At 42.2% G+C, this 23893-nt stretch overlaps 1 protein-coding gene across 1 annotated transcript in view; it reads right to left on the bottom strand.

The window, feature by feature from the left end:
- Positions 1 to 17705: 17705 nt before the first annotated feature.
- CHM (CHM Rab escort protein) overlaps positions 17706 to 23893 on the bottom strand; it is a 76746-nt gene continuing 70558 nt past the window's right edge. Inside the window, exons 14-15 of the mRNA XM_075259262.1 lie at positions 18583 to 18746; positions 17706 to 18063 (exon numbers count right to left, since the gene is read on the bottom strand). Of these exons, the coding sequence (XP_075115363.1) occupies positions 17872 to 18063; positions 18583 to 18746 (356 nt within the window). The 3' untranslated portion in view covers positions 17706 to 17871. The remainder of the gene's footprint in view (positions 18064 to 18582; positions 18747 to 23893) is intronic.

Below are 23893 nucleotides of genomic sequence, written 5' to 3'. Positions count from 1 at the left end.
TTGCCCAGCTCATGTGGATGAGTCAAGGCAGGTATTGGAGGCTTCCCCCCCTCCCAGATCTGGTGACACAAGGAGAGCTGAGACACCACGATCTGAGGAGATTCAATCTGACAGCCTGGAGGTTGACCAGTCCCTATTAAGGAATAGAGGACTGTCTCAAGGCGTCCTAAGGACTTTAGCCAGCGCCAGAGCCACCTCGACCAATAAGAATTACCGTAGGATCGGTAATATTTTCCAGGCCTGGTGCACGGAACACGAAGTGGACTCCTCCGATCCCCCTGTGAGGGCGATCCTGGATTTCCTTCAGGACGGCCTAGACAGAGGGCTTGCAGCTTCTACCCTGAAGGTACATGTAGCCGCTTTGTCCGCCTATCTGGGGAGGCGGTTGTCTCAGGATCCTTTAGTGAGCACCTTTATCAAAGGGGCAACTAGGCTGAGACCAGCAGTTTCTGCTCCTGTCCACCAATGGGACCTCAGCAAGGTCCTAACGGCACTTTGTGTTGCTCCATTCGAACCTCTGGAGGAGGTGGATCTAAAGTGGCTGACCTATAAGGTATCTTTTCTCCTCGCTATCACCTCGGCAAAAAGAGTAGGGGAGCTTCAAGCACTCTCATCGGAAGCTCCTTACATTGCCTTCTTTGAAGACCGTGTTCAGTTGAGATTTCTGCCAGGATTCAGGCCGAAAGTTTCTTCTAGGGCGAATGTGAGTCAGCTCATTTGCTTGCCAACCTTTTTTCCCGTGCCCACTTCCCCTGAGGAGGAGAAGTGGCATACCCTAGATTTAGTCCGGAACCTGCAGATTTACCTTCAGCGCACACGCGCTTTCAGGAGATCTGAGAACTTGTTAATAAATTATGTAGGGGGCCATAAAGGCCGCAAGGCTTCTAAGACCACCATCTCTCGCTGGGTGAAGGAAGCAATCAAGTTGGCGTTTGTGAGTCAGAGCTTACCTCCGCCGACCGTCCTAAGGGCCCATTCGACGCGGGCAGTATCGACCTCTTGGGCAGAGGTCAAGGCTCTCACATTGGACCAGATTTGTGCAGCAGCATCCTGGTCTTCAGAATTGACCTTTGTGAAGCACTACCGACTTGATCGGTATGGCTCAGAAGCTACTGCCTTCGGGCGTACTGTATTACATTCTGCTTGTGTTTAATCTCCCACCCTTATGGGGATTACTTGCTATTTCCCCACATTGTGCCGCTGGTAGGGACGACAGGGAACAAGGGATTATGTAGATAATCTTGTTTCCCTTAGTCCTAACAGCGGCACAAGGATTCCCCCCCTATTGTTGTTTATTTTGGAATGTATGTATTATTACTTGTTATTTACGCACAGGGGGGAGGTATCTGTGCCCTCTTAAAGGGAACAAGCCATGTGAAATTAATACATGGCTAATTAAAATTCCGCCTGTCCTACCAGCACACAGGGGCACGAAATACCCCACATTGTGCCGCTGTTAGGACTAAGGGAAACAAGATTATCTACATAATCCCTTGTTCCGTGCTTGCTGGTCTTGACAATTCATATTCTTGGAGAAGGGTAAGCTGGATTTACTAGTTGGTTCTGTACTTATATTTACCGTGCCTTGTCTAAGTGGAGTGAATGCGCCCCCTGCTGGTCTGCCATTAGATGACAAGGTTTCCAGAGCTGTAGATAGAAAAGACTTCAGCGTGAAGCAGTTAGTGCTAGATGGCGGCAGTGCCAGGCAGAGGCTATATGGCCAAATATTATCCTGGGGCCAAGTTATTAATAGTGATGAAAATATAGTTAACCCTAAATGTAAAAACCCATTAAGTTACATGCAGGTAGCCCAGCCGTGACTGAACAACATGGATGACATACGTGTGTTACCCGCGCCTGCTCAGCCCCGTATACTACTCTCAATGAGTCCAGGCTGTTACATCATCTCAGTACAGTGAATATCAATGATATAATGTAATATTAATTATTTTATTTTACATGTAGGATTTAGCTGTCTGCTTGAAACATCAGACATCTTTGTGAACAGACACTTAAGGACAGACACGGACAGTAAAGGACACTCCATGATGTCCCATTTAAAATAATGCAAAATGTAACGGACACAGCTAGTGTCCCATGCTAATGTACATGCAAGATTTTACACGGACATTAGCATCGGACACTAGCTGTCAGACACCGACGGTAGTGTGAGCCCTGCTTTACTCTAAACTTTTATAAAGGCCACTCACACTTTCCCTGTGATCTGCCTTTCATGAATCCCCCTATAAAGGGCTCTCCCAGGTTCATGGCCCAGATATCAGACCTGCCCCATATATTGTGACTGTTCTCTAAGGCTCAGAGACACAGAAACAAAAACTACAACCGAAATACAAATGAAAGTGCCCGAATATTATCTGCAACTGTGGCCGTGTACAGAAGGCAAGAAAGAAATGCTGAAACCTTATTTCACATACGACCACCAGATGTCACCCGGAGATTGTGACAAGGAAATATTCAGTATATTCCCAGGAAATACGTGAGACTGCAAATATCTATACTGTGCATTATATACAGCATTACATAGGACTGCAGGTGACATCTACTGCATTACCTGTACTCAGAGAGGAGAGTTATCACTGTGTTATCTGTGGTGTTACATAGGACTGCAGGTGACATCTACTACATTATCTGTACTCAGAGAGTTATCACTGTGTTATCTGTGGTGTTACATAGGACTGCAGGTGACATCTACTACATTATCTGTACTCAGAGAGTTATCACTGTGTTATCTGTGGTGTTACATAGGACTGCAGGTGATATCTACTACATTACCTGTACTCAGAGAGTTATCACTGTGTTATCTGTAGTGTTACATAGGACTGCAGGTTACATCTACTACATTATCTGTACTCAGAGAGTTATCACTGTGTTATTCTGTGGTGTTACATAGGACTGCAGGTGACATCTACTACATTATCTGTACTCAGAGAGTTATCACTGTGTTATCTGTGGTGTTACATAGGACTGCAGGTGATATCTACTACATTACCTGTACTCAGAGAGTTATCACTGTGTTATCTGTAGTGTTACATAGGACTGCAGGTGACATCTACTACATTATCTGTACTCAGAGAGTTATCACTGTGTTACCTGTGGTGTTACATAGGACTGCAGGTGACATCTACTACATTACCTGTACTCAGAGAGTTATCACTGTGTTGTCTGTAGTGTTACATAGGACTGCAGGTGACATCTACTACATTATCTGTACTCAGAGAGTTATCACTGTGTTATCTGTAGTGTTACATAGGACTGCAGGTGACATCTACTACATTACCTGTACTCAGAGAGTTATCACTGTGTTATATATGGTGTTACATAGGACTGCAGGTGACATCTACTACATTATCTGTACTCAGAGAGTTATCACTGTATTATCTGTGGTGTTACATAGGACTGCAGGTGACATCTACTACATTACCTGTACTCCGAGAGTTATCACTGTGTTATCTGTAGTGTTACATAGGACTGCAGGTGACATCTACTACATTATTTGTACTCAGAGAGTTATCACTGTGTTATCTGTAGTGTTACATAGGACTGCAGGTGACATCTACTACATTATCTGTACTCAGAGAGATATCACTGTGTTATCTGTGGTGTTACATAGGACTGCAGGTGACATCTACTACATTATTTGTACTCAGAGAGCAGTTATCACTGTGTTATCTGTAGTGTTACATAGGACTGCAGGTGACATCTACTACATTATCTGTACTCAGAGAGTTATCACTGTGTTATCTGTGGTGTTACATAGGACTGCAGGTGACATCTACTACATTATTTGTACTCAGAGAGTTATCACTGTGTTATCTGTAGTGTTACATAGGACTGCAGGTGACATCTACTACATTATCTGTACTCAGAGAGATATCACTGTATTACCTGTAGTGTTACATGGGACTGCAGGTGACATCTACTACATTATCTGTACTCAGAGAGTTATCACTGTGTTATCTGTAGTGTTACATAGGACTGCAGGTGACATCTACTACATTATCTGTACTCAGAGAGTTATCACTGTGTTATCTGTAGTGTTACATAGGACTGCTGGTGACATCTACTACATTATCTGTACTCAGAGAGTTATCACTGTGTTATCTGTGGTGTTACATAGGACTGCAGGTGACATCTACTACATTATCTGTACTCAGAGAGTTATCACTGTGTTATTCTGTGGTGTTACATAGGACTGCAGGTGACATCTACTACATTATCTGTACTCAGAGAGTTATCACTGTGTTATCTGTGGTGTTACATAGGACTGCAGGTGACATCTACTACATTACCTGTACTCAGAGAGTTATCACTATGTTATCTGTAGTGTTACATAGGACTGCAGGTGACATCTACTACATTATCTGTACTCAGAGAGCTATCACTGTGTTATCTGTAGTGTTACATAGGACTGCAGGTGACATCTACTACATTATCTGTACTCAGAGAGTTATCACTGTGTTATCTGTAGTGTTACATAGGACTGCAGGTGACATCTACTACATTACCTGTACTCAGAGAGTTATCACTGTGTTATATATGGTGTTACATAGGACTGCAGGTGACATCTACTACATTATCTGTACTCAGAGAGTTATCACTGTATTATCTGTGGTGTTACATAGGACTGCAGGTGACATCTACTACATTACCTGTACTCCGAGAGTTATCACTGTGTTATCTGTAGTGTTACATAGGACTGCAGGTGACATCTACTACATTATTTGTACTCAGAGAGTTATCACTGTGTTATCTGTAGTGTTACATAGGACTGCAGGTGACATCTACTACATTATCTGTACTCAGAGAGATATCACTGTGTTATCTGTGGTGTTACATAGGACTGCAGGTGACATCTACTACATTATTTGTACTCAGAGAGCAGTTATCACTGTGTTATCTGTAGTGTTACATAGGACTGCAGGTGACATCTACTACATTATCTGTACTCAGAGAGTTATCACTGTGTTATCTGTGGTGTTACATAGGACTGCAGGTGACATCTACTACATTATTTGTACTCAGAGAGTTATCACTGTGTTATCTGTAGTGTTACATAGGACTGCAGGTGACATCTACTACATTACCTGTACTCAGAGAGTTATCACTGTGTTATCTGTAGTGTTACATAGGACTGCAGGTGACATCTACTACATTATCTGTACTCAGAGAGTTATCACTGTGTTATCTGTAGTGTTACATAGGACTGCAGGTGACATCTACTACATTATCTGTACTCAGAGAGTTATCACTGTGTTATCTGTAGTGTTACATAGGACTGCTGGTGACATCTACTACATTATCTGTACTCAGAGAGTTATCACTGTGTTATCTGTGGTGTTACATAGGACTGCAGGTGACATCTACTACATTATCTGTACTCAGAGAGTTATCACTGTGTTATCTGTAGTGTTACATAGGACTGCAGGTGACATCTACTACATTATTTGTACTCAGAGAGTTATCACTGTGTTATCTGTGGTGTTACATAGGACTGCAGGTGACATCTACTACATTACCTGTACTCAGAGAGTTATCACTGTGTTATCTGTGGTGTTACATAGGACTGCAGGTGACATCTACTACATTACCTGTACTCAGAGAGTTATCACTGTGTTATCTGTAGTGTTACATAGGACTGCAGGTGACATCTACTACATTATCTGTACTCAGAGAGTTATCACTGTGTGTTAACACTGTGTGGTGTTACATAGGACTGCAGGTGACATCTACTAAATTACCTGTAGTAATAATAATAATAATAATAATAGTAGTAAGAAGAAATAATAATAATAACATCACAAATAATAAAAATAATAATAATAATAATAATAATTATTATTATTATTATTATTATTATTATTATTATTTCTTTAGCACCTGATTGGAGGAATTTGTCTTTTCCCCTATCAGTACAACTGTAGGAGGGCTTGTTTTCTGTGGGATAAGTATGTATTGGTACCTTATCAGGGTACATCCAGAAGACTGCAAAAAAATGAAGCGCTGGAGCGTTGGTCCAACTTGAATAAATCTTTATTTCAAATAGGTGGAACACACAACGCACTTCGGGTGAAACCCTGCCTCAAGTGTGCTTCATAACATAAAAGGAACTTGAGACATATATATATATATATATATATATATATATATATATATATATGTATAAAATTTTTATTTTATTTTATTTTTTTCAAAGATAAATGATTGCAGCAGCACCAGCAAATCTGGGGATCATCCCACAAATTGCACAACAGAAACCCTTCTCCAGGCAAAAGGGTTTGCAATATAAAAAAACAATTTGGTCTGCCAACAACTTGTATGGATGGAAAAACATCCTTTTATTGGAAAAAGCAGTACACCACATATCAGTCCACACTGGGACCTTTCTCAAGACCTTCCCCAGCCATCAATAAAATTAAAATTAATGTGATTTTTTTAATCTCAGACATTTATTATTAATCATTATTATTATATCATGAGGAGGAAGAATAATAATAATGAAACAATAATAATAATAATAATAATAATAATGAAATAATAATAATAAACCTTATAAATATTCCATAGAATAGAATGTCATAAACAATTATTTGGTCTTTTATTATGTGACAGATACAAACGTTACAATGAAAGCAAAATATAGAAATTAAAAAAAATACTTACAGAAACATTTTTTATGTGTTTTTCATATAACTTTTTTGGGGGTACTTCTCTCATTAACCCCCCTCACACTCTCATTAACCCCTTCATGTATCGCTATTTACTTGACTGCTGCGATTATGGGAAGATTTTCGGCATCCTCAGTATTTCCTATGGACAGAGGTTTTTGTAGTGTGACATGACGTCTAGGTGGAGCCCCAGGATTACAGCACACTCGAGACTCGGTTCACACAGGGCGAATAAACTGCTGAATTTCCATCATGGACCCGAGCATCGTCTATTTGTGAAAACCATCACTGGAAAAAATATCCAAAATGGGTTGGTTTTGTGGCAGGAATCTCCAGGGTTCTTCCTCTCCTTCCAATCTTTGCATTGCTTTGAAATCCTGCAGCACAGGTGAGGAGATTTTATATATATATATATATATATATATATATATATATATATATATATATATATATATACTGCAGGTCTTAGTTGTAGGTTGTGGATGCCATCGGGCCTGGTTACGTTGCAGATTTGCTAAATGGAAGGTTCAGTTAGATGGAAAAATTCTACAACTTCTAAACTACTTTGTGGTTCTGCGGTCGGGGTCTTGGTTACGTTGAGAGTCAGACTTTCTCTTGTACGTAGCGAGTCCTGCTCGGAGGGATTGTCACGGCTGTATACAGACCACACAACGCTCTGCGAGCTAAACACAAGGATCTCATGTCACCATTTGCTGAGACTTTTCAGGTCTTGTATCTTCTGCTCATATCTCTCTGTCCTTTTCATTGGTACCATTTTGTAGGAGGAATTTTGACCATTTTTTATTCCATTTTTTGGGAGGCGGATGACTAAAGTACAAGAGGTCTGGAATTACTTTAGTTATTATTTCCTGCAGTATGCACCATGAAAGTGAATTTTATAGTTTGGGTCATTCTGGATGCAAACAGATGTTTTTTCCTTTAAATTTTTTTCGTCCAGCTATGGGACCAGACTAAGTGATAATACACCCCTGGTATAATGCACTATAATACTTCTGTATTGCATTTAGCAGGGTTCACTATGAGCACTAAGATGGCGGTCATTGTTCTGCTTCTGACTCTTAGCAAGTATTGGCATCCTGAAATTTTATCATGGGGTGACAAAGGGATCATCTTCACACATTGACCCCAGGATCTAAGGAGTTCAATGGTGGAGTTATCAGGGATCCTGGCTGTTGTAGAAGGATCAAGGATATTAGTCACAAATGGGCTCCTGCAATGAGTGCAAGGACGGCTCCTGGGGCCACATGACCACCATGACGTAAGATTATGTTAATTTATGTTAACAGGCTCCTTGCGATGAGACAAAATAAGCCATAGGCAGGAAGGTGTTAATGGTCACTTACATTGGAGTCCATTGGATCCATCATTCAGTACAGATAGGAGTGTCTTCTGGCTCATGGACATGCAGTGCCCTCAGCCACGTGTTAAACTATATCAGGATGTGGGGTCCCAACTGGCATGCAGGTCGACTTGCTATGTGCAGGAAGCCATGGCAGCCCCATAGGGCTACAGTGGGACGCACCAAGAGTCAAACCCAACTAGGGTGGCTTCTGCCACATATTAGATCCCGCACAAGTCTGGAGGAGACCTCCTTGTCTTCCCAGTGTCCTCTACACCCTAAATCCAATCACCCTTCGAAAAGTGAAGACTCTCCTCCATGTGTCACCCCAAGAAGAGCAGATTATTCACAACGATGGACGTCGCCCATCCTGGACTCTTTTGAAGATCTTTCTTGAGCGTCGTCTTCCACCACCAGACGTGAAGGAATCTTATGTGACCCCGTAGACTCTTCCACGTCCAGACGTCGTCTTCTGGAAGTTTCTCCGGAATAAAAAGTCGAGAGGAGTGAAAGTTGTAAGAAGTCGTTTGTTGAACTTTGTGTATGTGATGCAGCAATTTATTCCGGAGAATAGCAGAACGTTCCGGCACATCGTGATGTTCATACACAGACCCCAACGTCTGATAACTTCTCTTCTTCCGATAGAAAAATTTACCTGGGCGCGTTTCATTGTTTTCCATACATCACAGGAATTCATTCTGAGGACAGGGAGAAATGATACAGTCAAAATTGAAGGCGCTCATCTCTGTTCTAGCAGAAACCTTATTTATTTTCCCGGCAGTTCACAATATCGGAATGAAGTTATTCTTGGCGTCGGCCAATTGTGGAGCCGCAGCCGGCGAGGCGAGCCATCAAACACTCCGTCAAACTGGCCTCAATTGTCCCATTCTCCCGGGAGAAGCGCGCTCCGGGCCTCCGCTCAGATTAGATTGCTTCTGAAAAGAATTCCTCTCAGTAACCGGACGACTTTCTCCTTAGATCTTCCCCTGTCATCCTCCGTGACAATGGACCTGTCAGCCGCGGGAAGCCATTTTGTGGGCTGAAGCTGCACGAGAGTCATTCTTCATCATTATATTCTTCTCTGATCTCGGGAAGTCTTTTAATTTCTGAGATGTCTCCGCTAATGGTGCCTGGAGGGGTCAGCACCCAGCTTTCTATAGTCCCTGAACGTCAGTATAAATCTGCTATAGGGTTACACTCTTCCCATTTTGCCTGGGCGTCAGTAGCCCATGCCATTCTGTTTATGAACCAGGAAGCACAGGATGAACAGACCTATAGGTGACGGCCATGAATATGTCTGTAAACTCACGACAAACCAGCGGCGATATAGGTGTTTGCCCCCATTCACCCCGAGGGACACTTCCCCTTTAAGAACCTTCCTCTAGCCACGTCTGTTTCATCGTCTGGTCTCCCCACCGCTGATTCTCCGGCATATATTAATTTGGCGCAGTTTTGCCTACAGGTCTGTATGTAAATAGTGGAGACATTTGTAGCTGAATGTCAGGATCTGTCGACCATTAAACTCGCCGTTTTCTCATTACAAAAACTCAATAAACAGAAACATTTTGTAAATGAAATGAAAATGTGGAGTTAAAGGGGCAGCGCACGTCTTATGGCACCTGCACGGGAGTAGCTACGTCATACAGGACCTGTAACATAAAGGGGACCTCTAACCATAACACATCCTTCCTGGACATATAGCTGCTGCCACCATCAGCTATGAATAGTATCATGGCTGTCCATGTAATCCAAGGACATGCCAGATCTGCCACCACTATAGACTGGGGTTATTATTATTCTGCTTTCAAGTCTATTCCTTCTCCTTCCTGCATCTCCTTCTCCCTTCTCTCACAGTATCCAGACTCAGAGCCAGATATCTCCTCTCCCCTGTCACAGTATGCAATCTCATACATAGACAAATTGCCGTTGTATCTTCCCCTTTCCCATCTCGTTGTATACAGACTTATGAACAGATAAGCTGCAGCTGCATCTCATCCTCTCCCAGTATGCAGACTCTTAGCCAGATCAGGTGCATCTCCTCCTCTCCCCTCTCATAGTGTGAAGACTCATAGACAGATAAGCTGCAGCTGCATCTTCCCCTTTCCCCTCTCATAGTATGAAGACTCATAGGCAGATAAACTGCAGCTGCATCTCCTCCTCTCCCTTCTCATAGTGTGAAGACTCACAGACACACAGACAGATAAGCTGCAGCTGCATCTTCCCCTTTCCCCTCTACTAGAATGAAGAGTCATAGAAAGATAAGCTGCAGCTGCATCTCATCCTCTCCCAGTATGCAGACTCTTAGCCAGATCGGCTGCATCTCCTCCTCTCCCCTCTCATAGTGTGAAGACTCATAGACAGATAAGCTGCAGCTGCATTTTCCCCTTTCCCCTCTCATAGTATGAAGACTCATAGGTGGATAAACTGCAGCTGCATCTCCTCCTCTCCCAGTATGCAGACTCTTAGCCAGATTAGGTGCATCTCCTCCTCTCCCCTCTCATAGTGTGAAGACTCATAGACAGATAAGCTGCAGCTGCATATCCCTCCTCCTGTCTTGTCAGATTTTTTTAGGACTAGGAGGTTTGTGAACATGTAGTGGGAGGCAGCAGGCAGAGAAGGAGGATCTAGAGACTGCTGGAAGGCGAGGATTAGATATAGGTGCGCATACACACTACGGATATCTATAATAAATAGTATGCTACTACCTAATGCATTTTACTGCTAGCTGTCAATGAAGAGGAAGCTGCAGTTTGTTACATTGTATCAGTATTCATCAGACTAAACACAACTTTTTACTATATTTCCTCTCTTCCTGCAGTCTCTAGTTCCTCAAGGATTTCTATAAATATTCACAAACCTCTTCAGTCCCAGAAAAATCCACCTAGTGTAAAACAGTAACTAGTTGTCAGGAGGAGGGGGATGCAGCTGCAGCTTGTCTCTGAGACTGTGAGACTGCATGCTGCCAGAGTGATGGGCACTCTGGGAAAAATCTCTCTTCTGCGCTGATATTATGTTACAATATATCAGTCTGGAGTTCAGAGGATTGTCTAGACTGGATACAAGTGTAGCCTTGGTTGGATGCACCATATGTAGAGCCTATAGAGATGCCCCGCTGCGGTGGCACATGACTGGAGGAGGCTCTGGACAGAAGCTCTATGACCAGACCATCACTAGCTGGAGGTAGATGACAACCTGGGCATGTGCCCACATACTGGCGGGGGCACCAAAAAGCCACTTTTATAAATTTAGATACACGGTGAGCTGAACATTCATCTCAGGTGATGGAAAGCTTAGATACAGCCTTGGGAATGATATTCCCATTCACTGACGGCAAGCAGAAGTCTTACAGATGGTGTAAACTAGAAACACTAAGTGTATGAAGACTCTGCTGCTGTGAGTATTGTCAGGCGATAGAACCCGGAGGGGGGTGAATACTTTTTCTCAGCGCTGTTCATACACGTAGACCCCACATCTATCTCACATTCCTGGGATTTCGGGGGCCACCGCTTTTCATACATTAACAGCGCTGAATTCTGATCTGCGTGGCCCCGGGAAACAATCAGGAGGTTTTATTGAGAGTTGTTTGCAATTAATAATACACAACGAGACAGCGCGGAGGCACGGAGTGCGGTGACAGCGAGGGGGTCGCGGCGCCTTCTCCGCGCGTTATGTGTTTAATAAACATGGCTTAAACACTGAGATTAGAGCGGCTCATTATTATTAGCTCTCGACCCCGCTCACCTCCGCCTCAGTACTTGATTCAATATCTTCCCGGAGACGCGCAGCGCTGAATGGCGATAGAATTAAAGAAGTTTATTTCAATAGGAACCATGAAAAGAAGCGAAAGAAGGAATCGCTCGTATTATACACAGGAGACAATGCTCTGCGCGGAGAGCGGAGCGAGGGCGCCAAATCTACCGCTAATTGTCAGACGCCACCAGCTTTATAGAGCTAATTCACACATAAGCAAGACTTGTGTAATACAAAGCGGGGGCAGGGCAGGAGCAAGAGCGGGGGAGGGACAATTCCTCAATGTCTGACATAATGACAACCCGATCACGCAATGTAATGCAATTACATCATGTGACCGTAATAGGGCGGAGGTTCTCCTAGGTTATATGTAATCTGTGGTGTTACATAGGACTGCAGGAGACATCTACTACATTACCTGTACTCAGAGAGTTATCACTGTGTTATCTGTGGTGTTACATAGGACTGCAGGAGACATCTACTACATTATCTGTACTCAGAGAGTTATCACTGTGTTATCTGTGGTGTTACATAGGACTGCAGGTGACATCTACTACATTATCTGTACTCAGAGAGTTATCACTGTGTTATCTGTGCTGTTACATAGGACTGCAGGTGACATCTACTACATTACCTGTACTCAGAGAGTTATCACTGTGTTATCTGTGGTGTTACATAGGACTGCAGGTGACATCTACTACATTACCTGTACTCAGAGAGTTATCACTGTGTTATCTGTGCTGTTACATAGGACTGCAGGTGACATCTACTACATTACCTGTACTCAGAGAGTTATCACTGTGTTATCTGTGGTGTTACATAGGACTGCAGGTGACATCTACTACATTATCTGTACTCAGAGAGTTATCACTGTGTTATCTGTAGTGTTACATAGGACTGCAGGTGACATCTACTACATTACCTGTACTCAGAGAGTTATCACTGTGTTATCTGTGGTGTTACATAGGACTGCAGGTGACATCTACTACATTACCTGTACTCAGAGAGTTATCACTGTGTTATCTGTAGTGTTACATAGGACTGCAGGTGACATCTACTACATTATCTGTACTCAGAGAGTTATCACTGTGTTATCTGTAGTGTTACATAGGACTGCAGATGACATCTACTACATTATCTGTACTCAGAGAGTTATCACTGTGTTATCTGTAGTGTTACATAGTACTGCAGGTGACATCTACTACATTACCTGTACTCAGAGAGTTATCACTGTGTTATCTGTAGTGTTACATAGGACTGCAGGTGACATCTACTACATTACCTGTACTCAGAGAGTTATCACTGTGTTATCTGTAGTGTTACATAGGACTGCAGGTGACATCTACTACATTATCTGTACTCAGAGAGTTATCACTGTGTTATCTGTAGTGTTACATAGGACTGCAGGTGACATCTACTACATTATCTGTACTCAGAGAGTTATCACTGTGTTATCTGTAGTGTTACATAGGACTGCAGATGACATCTACTACATTATCTGTACTCAGAGAGTTATCACTGTGTTATCTGTAGTGTTACATAGGACTGCAGGAGACATCTACTACATTACCTGTACTCAGAGAGTTATCACTGTGTTATCTGTGCTGTTACATAGGACTGCAGGTGACATCTACTACATTATCTGTACTCAGAGAGTTATCACTGTGTTATCCGTAGTGTTACATAGGACTGCAGGTGACATCTACTACATTACCTGTACTCAGAGAGTTATCACTGTGTTATCTGTAGTGTTACATAGGACTGCAGGTGACATCTACTACATTACCTGTACTCAGAGAGTTATCACTGTGTTATCTGTAGTGTTACATAGGACTGCAGGTGACATCTACTACATTATCTGTACTCAGAGAGTTATCACTGTGTTATCTGTAGTGTTACATAGGACTGCAGGTGACATCTACTACATTATCTGTACTCAGAAAGTTATCACTGTGCTATCAGTGGTGTTACATAGGACTGCAGGTGACATCTACTACATTACCTGTACTCAGGGAGTTATCACTGTGTTACCTGTGGTGTTACATAGGACTGCAGGTGACATCTACTACATTATCTGTACTTGGAGACGTCTTTTACTTGCACACATCCTGAATTACATTGTGTTTGCTCCAGTGACATCCAGAGCTGCAGTCACAATTCTGCTGGTTGGGTGTCTGTCTAGCTGCGGCTGCGCTGCACTCTGGTAGATGTAGTGTACAATACATATTAGTTATACCACTGATAATACATTCAGTCTCTTGCTGTATATTCTCTCTATGTGGCAGCCCAGTATACATGAATATATACGGTCATCGCTCTCTGACTCCACAATATATAGAATTTCTCGGAATTATTGAGGACGATTCTTTCCCGTATCTTCCATCCTTCCGTCTGCAGCTCTGACACCGCAGCAGATGGTACTTGGGCTGTGCAGGTGAAATCAAACGCAGGCAGCAGCTGGCGCGAGCAGCGGGGAGATCTGAGGAGGACGACAGGATAGAAATTAACGTATTCCTGGATTTTCAGTAATGTCAGAAATAGCGCATGCAAATTAAGATGAATCAAGCGGCAGATCGCTCACATGATGAATGGCGCAGCGCGGCCCACGGTCGGGTGCAGGATGATTTATGCACTGTGTATTGAGCAAGGAGCTGCTGTACATCTGAGATATAATTTATGGTGTAAATTATGTTCATGCCCCTGAAGCCCCACCCACTTTCTATAAAGGTGGCAAAGGCGGCACAAAACTGTCATAAGAGTTTTGCTAAATTCCCCCCAATATCTTTATTGCAGTCAGAGCTCCAGTGATCCTAGTTACACAACACAATTCTCACTGCCAGTAGTCACCACTAGGGGGAGCTCTCATACCGTACAACAGTAAAGCCAGCTGAGGACATGTGATAGATTTCTGCATTATGGGCCGACTACAGGAAGTAACTGCTCTGAAACGTGAGGCTGCACTACTGCCGGATCCTCCTGACAACACTTCTTAATGTTTGTCAAGTTTGCACTGTCATAAAGCAAATAAGTACCCATATTGATGCTTCATTTCTTTTGGATTTTACTACCCCACAATCCTGGACACCGCAAACACCCCCGCCTATCTGATAGCGATGGCCGACCCTAAGGATTGGTCATGGACATCATTTTTTGAATTTTATGCTTAAATGTATAGCGCCATCATATTCTGCTGCGCTTTACAGACGTAGTCAGTCCTATATAGGGCTCACAATCTACATTCCCTATCAGTATGTTTATGGAGCGTGGGAGGAAACCCAGGGAGAATATACATACAAGAGGGCATGCTGGGGTTTGTAATTCCTGTCCCAGTCTGCAGGTCCTTGCACTGGATGGTACAGTCCGGTGTCTGCAGATCTCTATCCTCCGGTGTGTCTGGGCTTCCCGCAGCCCGGAATTATCTGCACAATTATTGTAATCAGCAGAGTCAGAAATTTATGAGAAATCGCCCAAAAATAACTCTTCCCCTCCCCCCTCCTGTTAATTAAATTGAGAATTTGGCGCGACGGCTGGAGAAAATTATTACTTTGTTTGTCACCTGGTCATAAATATTGAAATGTGTGGAAATCACAAGGAATCTTAATTACATCAACATTAGACTGAAATGAAACAACTTGGCGACGAGCAATCTGCCAAAAACCGTATGTGGAGGGAGCGGCGCACAATATAAGGTCACATGGTGCACAGCGGCAGCGAGCGGAGGACGCAGGAACCTATCAAAGAAATCACAGGGACCCCAGATACGAGATACAATGTAGCTAAGAGGACCCCAGAAAATCTGCACTGTACAGTGACAAAGATGGAGCCCAAAGATAGCGCACCCTATATGGGGAGCATCAAACCTTCTCTGCTCCAGCTAAGATATACCACCATACAGTACCCATAATACCCCCTAGTACCGCCACAAGGCAGCACAACAAACCTCCCTAGCCCCAAATACCAGGGCGCAGCCGAAAATATCAACCAGAAGCGCCAAACACCAAAGTGCAGCACAAACACACAGGGATAACAATGGCGCCACGCACTGCACAATTTTGTTTGTGTTAAGCCATGCCCCTGACTTCACCAACTTGAGGTGCCAAGTCCCTTGTGTCCACACAGTAACTTACCTCCACATAGTATAATGCCCCATAGTGGCGCACACACATAATGCCTCTTAAGTGGCGGACACATAGTATAATGCCCACTTAGTGGCCGACACATAGTATAATGCCCACTTAGTGGCCGACACATAGTATAATGCCCACTTAGTGGCCGACACATAGTATAATGCCCACTTAGTGGCCGACACATAGTATAATGCCCACTTAGTGGCCGACACATAGTATAATGCCCACTTAGTGGCCGACACATAGTATAATGCCCACTTACTGGCCGACATAGTATAATGCCCACTTAGTGGCCGACACATAGTATAATGCCCACTTACTGGCCGACATAGTATAATGCCCACTTAGTGGCCGACACATAGTATAATGCCCACTTAGTGGCCGACACATGGTATAATGCCCACTTAGTATCCGACACATAGTATAATGCCCACTTAGTGGCCGACACATAGTATAATGCCCACTTAGTATCCGACACATGGTATAATGCCCACTTAGTGGCCGACACATAGTATAATGCCCACTTAGTGGCCAACACATAGTATAATGCCCACTTAGTGGCCGACACATAGTATAATGCCCACTTAGTGGCCGACACATAGTATAATGCCCACTTAGTGGCCGACACATAGTATAATGCCCACTTAGTATCCGACACATGGTATAATGCCCACTTAGTGGCCGACACATGGTATAATGCCCACTTAGTATCCGACACATGGTATAATGCCCACTTAGTGGCCGACACATAGTATAGTGCCAACTTAGTAGCCCGCATAGGTTTATCACCTTTCCTGTTCTCTTCATCTACCCTCCATGCTGAAAGGAAGGTCATACATGTGCACACGCATGGTCTGACCGGTGACAGCTCACACACTTTGCGTCTACTACCTTGTTTATAGAAGAGATGGCAGGACAGTCCATTCTCCTTGTGCCCCTCTCTCTCCTCACAGATTGTAAGCTCTTGGGAGCAGGACCCTCGCTCCTCACTGAATGGCCACCTTATTAGGGACTCCCATCCGTTTACAATTGGCCTCCCTTGTATGGACATTAAAGCTGTGACCCTATAGCGCAGCATAGCATCCAGTTCTTGCAGTTCAGCTCCAGTATGAATCCACAGTAGATCGGAACGAGACCTGGTCATCGGTACGAGACCTGGTCATCGGTGCGAGACTAGCTGGGGCCAGGATTTTATACACTGTCACCTTGTGGGGTTTCCTGGTGCAGCAGTGTGGAGAGTATACGAAGAATGGTGAGATCAAAGAAAATCATTGAGCAATAGGTGATCTTGTAGATGGAGACAACTCGTGGCGAAGGGATCAGAGGAGGATGTGAGGAACGTTCTGAGGATCAGGCAAGAAACCCGCAGCCGGATACAAGGCTGGTGTCCGACTAACATGTCTGAATGTGCAACTTGCTGGACTGACTATACAAGGGAGTGAGCAGGGCGAGCGCCATTACTGTGTACGGAAACAGTAAGACTCTGTGGGGGTAACAGAGCAAAGTGGTGGCAGAGAAACAAGGCCTGGTCAGGAGGTTTCTTGGTACACCCTGGGCCCTCGGATATCTGTGTCGCCAACTACTGAGGTTCAGAGGAGGCCTAAGGCGCTAATACACAGGGGTCTCTAATAAAGTGGCCATTCAGTATAAAGATTGTTATTACTGATAACACATGCTGCATTATACAGACATCTTCACATTGATGTTATAGTTCCTACACATCTTGGCTGGTGTCGCCACCTTGGTCTCCCTTTCCATAGAGTCTGACGCCAGGAGCGCGAGAACATCATTTAATGACAGAAGTGATAAGAAAACGTTTGACACTTGTTACATTGGATGACATGAGATAATTTAAGACAAAGCAGCAAGACAAGTAGACAAGACCGTATCTTATCCCCGCCAGCCACATAAGCACAAGGCGCTGGGGGTGTCAGGCACGGATCTGGGGTCATTCCTCCTGCGGCGACTCCTCCACATCAGATACGTTTTCATGTGATGTTTCCACATTCAGGTCAACTGATGGGTTGGGCTCCTCAGGGCCCGGCTGGGCGGGTTCCCCATCATATATAATGTCTTCTGGGTTAGGAGCCGGAGGACAGAACTCCTCCTCAGGATACATCTGATGGAAGATATTCTCTGCCTGCCAAACAGAAAGAATCACGATGGATACAGAAGGTAAGTGCAGCTTGGTTATATACCAGAGGTAGTGTATATACCACTGCTCAGTTACATATATGAGGTAGTGTATATACCACTGCTCAGTTACATATATGAGGTAGTGTATATACCACTGCTCAGTTACATATATGAGGTAGTGTATATACCACTGCTCAGTTACATATATGAGGTAGTGTATATACCACTGCTCAGTTACATATATGAGGTAGTGTATATACCGCTGCTCAGTTACATATATGATGTAGTGTATATACCACTGCTCAGTTACATATATGAGGTAGTGTATATACCGCTGCTCAGTTACATATATGAGGTAGTGTATATACCGCTGCTCAGTTACATATATGAGGTAGTGTATATACCGCTGCTCAGTTACATATATGAGGTAGTGTATATACCGCTGCTCAGTTACATATATGATGTGGAGCTTCTATCACACTTCAGTATATCACATGGATGAAGAACTCCATAATGACCTCACCTGCTGGACGGCAGAATCATAACCAAAGCAGGCGTCAGGTCCGCTACACACGAACACGTTAGAGGGGAGTCCTGTATACGTTCCGCGCTCTATTCCAGATGAGTCTCTCATATTAAAGTACAGAACACACAGGGCCTGTGGCTTCTCCTGCTCCGCACCCCGATCTACAGGCAAAGAACAGTGATGTCATCAGTACTAAAGAGAGCAGAAGTGATGTCATCAGTATTAGAGGAGGAGCAGTGATGTCATCAGTAGTAGTGGACTGTTGAAGTACTGAATTTGATTAAAAATCAATGCAACTAAAACAATCCCCTTGAAATATTATCTGATGCACATGTGAACAATGTGTCCCCCTTAAAGGGGCAGACACTGTAATAATATCTGCAATAATTACAATGACTTTTCCCTTCAGATAAATCACTAAAATGTACAGACCTCAGACATGAGAAGAATTAGGAAAAGGCATAGAAGTAAAAGGCTGCCATTCAGAGACAGCAAACAGTGATCTTAAAATAATAAAGATATCAAAGAGAAAACATTTCGCGATACAATGAGGGGTTATTTACATAAAACAGTACTGGCCCTTTAATGACTAGAACAATAGATGAGCGGCCGACATGTCCACAGCGTTCCAGAGGATAAATGACTTTCATGATCAAAGACACTGCTGAGTGGAAGAAAACCTGAAGTGAGCGCAGCCTCGAGTATGAAGACACACAAAATAAACAATGTGGAAAGGATGCTTTTTTTTGTTGCAGATTTTGACGTGTTTCTTTGAGCCAAAGTCTTGAATGGAATGAGCAGAAGAAAGAAGAGAACTAGAACAACTAGCAGAATAGTGAGTGCAGCTCTGGAGTATAATACAGGATATAACTCAGGATCAGTACAGGATAAGTAATGTAATGTATGTACATAGTGACTGTACCAGCAGAATAGTGAGTGCAGCTCTGGAGTATAATACAGGATGTAACTCAGTATCAGTACAGGATAAGTAATGTAATCAGAAAAACAAAAAATAGAAGTCGGCACTCCAATTAATATGCAAAAATTAAAATATACTTTTAATGTCCATAATTAAAATGAATAAACCAACATAGAAGACCAGTGCAAAAATTTGAAAAATACAAAAAACAAACACTTACAGCATGATGAAAAAATAGACGTGCTCAAAGCATGAATGAACCAGCGTTAGTAGCCTACGCGTTTCAGGGCTTTAGCCCCTTACTCATGGCAGAATGCAAGTTTAGTGAGACACACAGTAGATGTATATATACGTCAAGCCTTCTTACGTAACATTAGATAGACAATGGGCTACATGTGTGACTCACAGAACGTGCATACAAACAAACCAACGGAATTGAAAGAGCAAACAACACACCAAATGCTGAGAGACATAAACTAGTTACATATAAAAAACATATACAAAAAGAATGCCCCCTACAACCCTACTTATGTGCAATACGTAAATAAAAACATTGTATACAAAATACATAAGGGTGTTGTTATATCCCTTGCTTGGCTCTATTCTATTTGATTATGATAAGGATAAAGATAAAGATAAATCTTCTTATTTCCTTTTATTTTTGCCAACTTGTGTTAAAGTCCTATATAAAGATAATTGAATGGATATCCATACTGCGTTAATCGGCCAAAAACCGCAAACATATGAAACAAAGCAATATTATAAACATTTTGCACCGAATTTTGGACTAGAGAACGTGAGCTTCATATATGTATTGAAAATGCTATATGCAGGCCTGTTTGGCCATATTATGATATTAAATAAAAATTAGTGAAATGAAAAACAAAAAGAAAACGTGCAGAATAATGAGCACGAAATGACACGAATAAGACACATTATTCGAAAAGAGGAGGAGCTATCATAATGAAGTTTGATGACGCTATATAAGCTAGAACCCCTTTGCAAACTAAAACAGATGGTAATAATATAATATATAATCATATAATTACTTGTAAGTAGCAAATGCTACACTACTTATGATGTAAATATCAAAAGGCTACCTATACACGGATAACTGAAAATAAACTTGTCCGTAAAACCCAAAACACAAGGATTACATGTGTGTGTATCAATGAGCCATAATGACTAAAGATGATAAATGTTGCGGTGCCTAAATCTAAAGGAAATGTGTGAAACTTGTATATGTGATATTATATGATATTGAACCTAATGTTAGGTATATTATGGCCTTCCCAATAGTGATCACAGATATTAAGAACTACATGAATGATGTTATCAGATTAAGCCGAAATGAAAAAATGTACTAATAAAAATATGAAAGATCAGTCTTATAATTAAGACCTTTTGGGAATCTGGTATCCAATTCTAAGATCCAATAGAATTCCCTTTTTAGCAACTTACGCTTCCAATTTCCTCCTCTTAAGGGTCTACTCACTCGTTCTATAGCCCAAAATTGCAATGTATCCATATTACCTTGATGCTTCTGAGAGAAGTGCTTGGAAGCTCCCGATGTATTAGTTGCAAACATTTTGATGGAATCCGCAATGTGCTCCGCTATTCTGATTTTTAATGCCCGAGTAGTGCATCCAACATAGTGCAACTGACAAGCACTGCACCATATTGTGTACACCACATGATCTGATCTGCAGTTTAAAAAACTGCGTATTTGATATTTTTTGTCGGAAAATGCATTATAAAATTCTTTAGTTTTTTTAGCATATTTACACATTTGGCACCTTGGCATACCACATTTGTGGAAGCCTTGTTTGTCCAACCACGTACTTGCAACAGGTTTACGTTGTTTGGGCATCATACTAGGAGAAAGCATGTTATTTAGACTTTGACCTTTACGAGATATAAAATTGCATCCCTCTTGAACTATCTCCCGAAGAACCGCATCTTGGTATAGTATGGGCAGATGTTTGCGTATAATTGTCGTAATCTGACTATAATTGTTGCTATAATTAGTACAAAAATATACATTGGTATTTGAATCTTGATATCTGGTTTTGTTTTTATTGTCAGGATTATCAACTAAAAGAGCTGATCTATCTCTTTTTTTGGCCAAGATTGTAGCTCTGTCCAAAGACCACTTAGGGTATCCCCTATCCTGTAGTCTACGATAAATGTTCGCGGATTCCACAGAGAAACTGTTGTCATCTGAACAAGTGCGTCTAGCCCTCATCATTTCTCCCATAGGAATGGCCTTCTTTGTATGGAAAGGGTGATTGCTGCTAGCATGTAGGACTGTATTGCCTGCGTTCGGCTTTCTGTACAGAGTACTGATGACCCTCTCATTGACACTATCTCCCTGTAGGGAAATGTCCAAAAAGTCCACTGTAGTCCTATGCACATTGTAAGTGAATTTTAAATTCAAATGATTATCATTCAAATACTGCACAAAAGCTGGCACGGCCGCTATATCACCCGACCACACCAAAAGGAGGTCGTCTATATAGCGGCCGTACCAGCAAATCTGTGATGCAAATGGATTAGTGTCAGCATACAAAAAAAGCTCCTCCCACCACGCCATGTAAATGTTAGCGAGCGATGGCGAGAAGCGGGCCCCCATGGGGGCACCACAAATTTGGAGGTAAAATTGTTCATCAAAGCAGAAAAAATTGTGTGTTAATAAATATTGGGTGACCGAAACAACAAATTCACACAATTCCTCAGAATATTCTGTGTATCGATACAAGTGATGCGATAAAGCTGATATCGCTAAATTATGAGGTATGCACGAATAAAGACTGCTTACGTCACATGTAATCCAAGCATAGTTGCTTAGCCACTTAAAATTGTCAAACCTCCTGAGAACACATTTTGAATCCTTCAAAAAACCAGGTACCCTAGCTACCAAAGGTTGGAGAAGGTTGTCTAACCATAGACATATTCTTTCATTTAGGGAATTAATCCCTGAAATGATAGGGCGTAGTGGTGGGGGAGAAATGCCTTTGTGGACCTTGGGCACCCCATAGAAAACAGGTATAACTGGATTCTCAGGAACCAAATAATTACCCTGTTTATCCAATAGGATGCCCAAGTCCACTCCCTCCTGTACCAAATTCTGTAATTTGGACTTAAAAATGTCTGTTGGGTCCGAGGACAATGATTTATATGTGGTAACATCCTGTAGAATTTTCAAAACCTCACATATATAATCTTTTCTATCCAGGACAACCACTAGGCCTCCTTTGTCTGCCATGCTAATTAGAATAGAATCATTTTGTGCTAGCTGTTGTAAAGCTAGCCGTTCTTTATGTGTAAGATTACCTTTTTTACGATTGTTTATCATTTCATTGTGTAAAGCTTTTAGTTCACATTCAATAGCATGTTGAAACTGATCCAAACATGGTACCCTAGACTTGACCGGATAAAAATATGGATTACTGGTTTGAACTCCTACTGTATGAATATGTCGAGTGGTACCTGTGTTAACCAAAGACTGGAGATTTTTTAAACATAATTGTTCCCCAAATAATAAATGAGAAAATTCATTCTGTATATTGGGGATATCTATTTGTTCCTCTTGACTTTGCTGGATAGTTAACCCCTCTCCCTCCTTATCACCTGAAAAATGACGTTTAAGTGTTAATGATCGCACAAATTTATTGACATCAATCAAAGTCTCTGTCAAATTGAAATTTTGAGAAGGAACAAAATTAAGTCCCTTGTTTAGTAATGTAATCATGTCCCCCGTGAGAGGAAAGGAAGACAAATTCAATACTGATGATTTGCTTGATGATTGTAATTTTGTTATTGATGACGTGGCATTTAATGTGACTCCTTCGTTTTGCGAGTGAAATATCTTGGATTTTTTCCTTTTATGTTTTCTGCCACCTCTGCGTTGTCGTTTTTTGACCCTCTTTTGTTATGTTTGTATTTGTCTTGAGTCGTCATATTGATGTTTTTCCTTGTACTATAAGATGCCTCCTCCATAACTTCAGATTCCGAGGAACTGAATGACACCTTTCTAGATGTAGAAGATGCATTTGAGGAATTGCCCGAATAATTGGATTTCCTCCTCTTTTTCAGTATAGGTTTAGGAGTGGAGGAAAAAGTGTTAGAAGACCGACTCCAGTTGTACACTTGATCCGCTTCATAATCAGCTTTATCCCGATTAAATTTCTTTTGTTTAGTGGAAATAATGTTGTCTTCTAGCTGTTGGATCCTGCTCTGCATAGCAGGAAACATCTCCTTGTACATAGATGAATTTTCATATTTAGATAGGTCTCCTTTGATCTTACTTAGTTCCTCTTTATACGTGTCCAATTTGCGGATTCCATCAAAATGTTTGCAACTAATACATCGGGAGCTTCCAAGCACTTC

This window comes from Leptodactylus fuscus, chromosome 11 (assembly GCF_031893055.1).
Source record: "Leptodactylus fuscus isolate aLepFus1 chromosome 11, aLepFus1.hap2, whole genome shotgun sequence".
Taxonomy (NCBI): Eukaryota; Metazoa; Chordata; class Amphibia; order Anura; family Leptodactylidae; genus Leptodactylus; species Leptodactylus fuscus.
The sequence above is the reverse complement of the archived record's forward strand: the minus strand, read 5'-3'. Positions and strand labels throughout refer to the sequence as shown.